The following is a 4,878-nucleotide window of genomic DNA, read 5'->3' on the forward strand; positions in this document are numbered from 1 at the left end:
CTCTGCCCAGTCCCATGGGGTCACAACGAGCTGCCGGTTGGCTCAACGGCACCCACCAAGCAACCCACAACCTTGACGTGACCACAGTTAGAGCACACACCTTGGAGCCCCTAGTTCACCTGAGTCCTGCCCTCCGCGCCCGGCCTCACAGGAGAGCGAAGATCCGCCAGGGAATGAGCAGACACACGGCACACACCCAGAGTCTCCACTTCCCAGGACCCCCCAACAGGGCTTTCCGTGCTGTCTCACCACCCCTCCAGCGACCACTCAGGGGCGGGGTGGTGAGCTAAGGACCCAGGGGTCTAGTCCTCTAAGGAGGTTCCTGCACCCAGGAGCATGCAGGTACCATCTAGCAGGTCCACAGGATCAAGAATTGGGATGACGTGGGCTTCTGGTGGCTTCAAAGAAACCCGAATGCCCAGCTACGGAAGACAGAACCGTCCGGGTCCGTCAGTGCACGCGGTGCCGGGAAGGCACGCCCTGCAGGACACGTCTGGAGGCTGAGCAAGGACGGGGCAGCGACGGGGGCTCACCTTCAGCCACTGGCCCGCCTGCTCCCGGCTCTGCACCGCGAGGACCAGGGGGTCCGTCCCCGGCTGGGTGATGCGCAGCTCGTGCTTCTTCTTCTTGCCGTCCTTCGGGACGTAGGTGATGCAGCAGCCCTGGAGGGGCACTTCCATCTGCGGCTGCTGGTCCTTGGAGCTTTTGTAGCACTGCAGGAAACACACAAACCAGTGGGCTCTGGGGGCTTCGCAGGGCGGGCAGCAGACATACTCACGACCCGGAGCGAGAGAGCTCGCGCCCGGCAAGACCAGCAGCCTCCAACAGAACGAGGAGGTCTCCGCGATTGCACAGTGCACCTCCAGGGAGCACTGCCCCTGTGGCATTTTACCCCCCCCCCCCCACGAGAAAACGTGTTCACTGCTGCTGAGCGAATATTGACAGGCACCTAGGACGTGGCTCTGCCCCCGGGGAGCTTACCTCTGCGGCGTTCCCCCACCGAGTCTAGCACAGCCCCCCGGCGGGCGCAGCCTAGGGATCAGATACTTATCTTTGCAGCCATCTGTCACCCCTATCCTCCTAGCTCTCTGAAAGACGGGCAAACTGCGTTACTGTCGCGATCGTGTTACGCACAGGCACGGCCTGTCAGAGCTCTGTGCTTTGCTGTGCTTCACAGACATTTCCACAGATTGAAGGTTCATGGCAACCCTGTGTCACGTGATTGATCAGTGCTACTGCACACTTAACAGGCTGCCAAAACCAAACCCAACCCACGGCCGTTGAGTCGATTCTGACTCACGACGACCCACACTGGGTTTGCGAAGTGGTAAATCTTCACAGAAGCAGACTGTCCAGTCTTGCTTGCTCAGAGTGGCTGATGCGTTTGAACCACCAACCTTCTGGTTAGCAGTTAGGTGCCTAAGGCACTGGGCTACACCAGAGCTCTAACAGGCTGCAGTATAGCATAAATGTAACTTTTATAGGCAATGGGAAACCAAAAATCGGTGCACCTTGCTTTACTGCAATACTCGCCTTGTTGCCATGGCCTGGAATCGGACCTGCAGTATCTCCGAGGTCTGCCTGTACAAAGACACCTGTAAAGGTTTCCTTTCTAGTTGAGCAGAGAATCCAAAACTCAGCCTCTCCACCTACACAACAGACCTTCAAGCCAAACATTTCAATGGTAAATTTGGTACCAAGAGGTAGTTCACAGTGCTCTTGCTTAATCTGTCTGTAAAACTTTGAATTAGAGCTTCCAAACAGAGGTCCCTGGCAGATTTAGGGTGACGGGCCAAGGACGAGGCCTGACCCCATTTTGTTACGAGTTCCGGCTTCTGCATCACGCCGCGGGTTAGGTGCAGGAGCTGTGGAATTAAGGCTCTGGACCAAAGTAAAATGGCTGATCTAAGCCTGATTCAGACTTCATCTCGACTCCTGCTAACGTTTTGAACAGTCAGTGATTCTGGTGGAGTTAAGAGCCTGAGACAGACATGTTTCCTCCTTGAGCTAAAGGAAGGTTCTGCCCCCAGCAGGTCGACCCCAGAGACACCGCAGGTTCCACCGCAGGCCACCGACCCCAGAGACACCACCGGTTCCACTGCAGACACCGACCCCAGCGACACTGCTGGTTCCACTGCAGGCCACCAACCCCAGAGACACCACTGGTTCCACTGCAGGCCACCGACCCCAGCGACACTGCTGGTTCCACTGCAGGCCACCGACCCCAGAGACACCACTGGTTCCACTGCAGGCCACCGACCCCGGAGACACCACGGGTTCCCCTGCAGACACCGACCCCAGAGACACCGCCGGTTCCACTGCAGACCACTGCAGAAAGTGAGCATCACAATGAAGACAGCTGCGTGAGTGCTTTGGTTTCCCGGGGCATGTGCTATTGCACTGTTGAGGGTGCAAAAAATGCAACAGTGCGATAGCACATGCTATTGATGGAAGGTTTGAAACATCGTGAGGGTGGCCGACAGGGGACACAGAGACACCAAGTGAGCACGTGCCTTTGAAAAATGGCGCCCACAGGCTTGCCTGAGGCAGGGTGGCCACAAGCCTCCAATTTGTAAAAACGCACTATCCACGAAGTGCAATAAAAGGAAGTGTGCCTATACGTACAGGATTTCTCCTGCAACAGTCATGCTCGTAGGCAGACAAGTACACGACAATAGAAGAAACATTTTTAATGTTCTTCAGGGGGGTCTTGACACCAGACCCTTCTCACAGTCCCCTCCGCAGCCCTCAGGAAATGTGCAGGATAGTGCCTTGTCATCTCCCCGTAAAACCCCTTTAGTTTCCAGCTGACCAATCCAAAGAGCCCATGTGCATGTTTCCAGCCAATCACCATACACCCTCCTCTACCCTGAGCTGTCCCGCCTCCTGACCTTGCAAGTTGCAACCAGAATAGTGCAGCCCAGTTCCTGGTTCCACCCTCCATCTGTTCCCAGGAAGTGCCGCCCCGGGATCGCTTGGCCCTCACTCTGGGGGCTAACATCTCCCCCACTTGAATGTTTCTTATGCTTTCAACAGATCTCTTTGTTCCATTTTATCAGAGTCTGAGAGCGTTACTCTGGGGTAACTCAGACCCAATATTTGTCTGCGGTTTCACCCATCTTTTGTTTCATGTTATAATTTGGGACCCAAAGCACAGCTCTTGTTGGAAAGACAGCAAAGGCATTTAGCTATCTGGGTCCCAGTTCGGCTCTTAATTTACTTTTTTGGTTCTTGGAAAGTTTCTTAAGCTTTCTCAGCAAGTTCTGTCATTTGCATTAAATTATCATTAACAAGGACATCTGCCACCAAGTACTGAATGCCAGCAAGACTTAAGGCTCTCACACACATCTCAACAATGCCGATGTCCGCCTTGCTGGTGGGAAGGCAGGTTTGCACTGGTCAAGGAACTGGCCCAAAGTCAAGGCAAGCTGAGAAGTGGTCACCCTAGGACTCTAGTCCAGAGCTGGCACCAGTCACACTAAACCATTCATCGATGAAGGAATGAATGAACAGATGCCGTGGTTTCTAGAATCCTTTCCCATTTTACAGTTTACCTTTGAAAAGTATCCTGTGTTTGTGTTTTTTTTTTTTTTTTTTTTTTAATTCAACTGATGCCTGCCTTGTCTAAAGAGAAGAGGAAACACCCCAACTTGGGTCGTTAGGCACGTTCACCGATCGTGCACGTTTTGACGACATGTGGACGAGGAGTGGAAAGGCCACTGGTTACAGTCCATGGGCGGGGCAAGAGGGGTCAGGCTTCCATTTCCCTTGAGCCAACTGCCTCTGAACGGACAGACGCGTGGTGAGCTGTGTGACAGAGCGCCTGGGGCAGCTCCGGACTCCAGGGCAGATGGAAGCAGGCCCGTCACGCTCAGGTGGACTGACTCGCAGTGAGGCTGTGTGGGTTAGAGCGGAACGCACTCAGCTGCCAACCGGAAGGCGGCAGGTTCAAGGCCATCCACAGATGCCATGGAAGAAAAAAATACAACAACAACAACTCACTGTCATCGAGTCGGCCCCGACTCATAGTGACCCCTCCTTGGGTTTCTGAGGTGGTATCTCTATGGAAGTAGATTGTCCAACCTTCCTTCCGAGGAGCAGCTGGTGGGTTTGAACCTCCAGCCTTCTGGTTAGCAGTCATACCTCAGGCACTATGCCACCAGAGCTCTCATGGAAGAAAGGACTGGCTACCTACTCCCCAAACCAGCCACTGGCCCCCACTGAAGCCCACTCTATTCTGAGGGTCTCCATGAGTTGGGGTCAACATGGTGTCGCTGGCTGGGTTTCGTGGTCTGGGTGCCGTGTAAACTGGGGAGGCACCCGCTTTGACCACTCTTCCTTCACTGTCTTTGTGCTGAGGACTAACTCTCATCTAACGCCTGGGAGCGGTCCTCTTCTCCACCTTCAGTCTCTGCACCTCCTATCCCCAGAAGAAACCCTGGGTGCCAATATCATCAAGTTTAATCAGTGCTCAGTTACATGATACAAAAATAATTCCAGAACCGCCTGCCCACATGACTGAAAAAAACTGACCCAAGTCGCCTTGAGAGTCCCGTACAGCCACCAAGCATACAGACCCAAGGGCTTGTCCCTGGAATTACCCCATGGGCTCCTCCACTTCTCTCTTTCGAAGTGCCAGCAGGGGTAACTTGGGCAGCTGGGTCACAGGTCACTTAAGCATTGTAATAAAAATAATGAACCTCAATTCTGCATCTCTACCACAGCTGCCACGTGGCTTCCATCAACTTCCTATTATGGACGTCACTGCTGCTGGGGTCCCATCCCAGGGAACAGGTGGAGAGCAAAGGAGGGGGGCAGAGACAATACAGGGGTGGGGGAGGAGGGCGGGAGAGGGCAAGGCGACCCCGACAGGTCCCC

The 4,878-nt window shown here is 54.4% G+C and overlaps 1 protein-coding gene across 1 annotated transcript in view; it reads right to left on the minus strand.

Moving 5' to 3' along the window:
* Positions 1-4,878, minus strand: part of AFAP1 (actin filament associated protein 1) — a 140,538-nt gene that overhangs the window by 96,515 nt on the left and 39,145 nt on the right. The window contains exon 5 of the mRNA XM_007956306.1: positions 534-713. Within this exon, the coding sequence (XP_007954497.1) occupies positions 534-713 (180 nt within the window). The remainder of the gene's footprint in view (positions 1-533; positions 714-4,878) is intronic.

The sequence above is a fragment of the Orycteropus afer genome, unplaced genomic scaffold (assembly GCF_000298275.1).
Source record: "Orycteropus afer afer isolate SDZICR_OR568_19922 unplaced genomic scaffold, OryAfe1.0 scaffold00605, whole genome shotgun sequence".
Classification (NCBI taxonomy): domain Eukaryota; kingdom Metazoa; phylum Chordata; class Mammalia; order Tubulidentata; family Orycteropodidae; genus Orycteropus; species Orycteropus afer.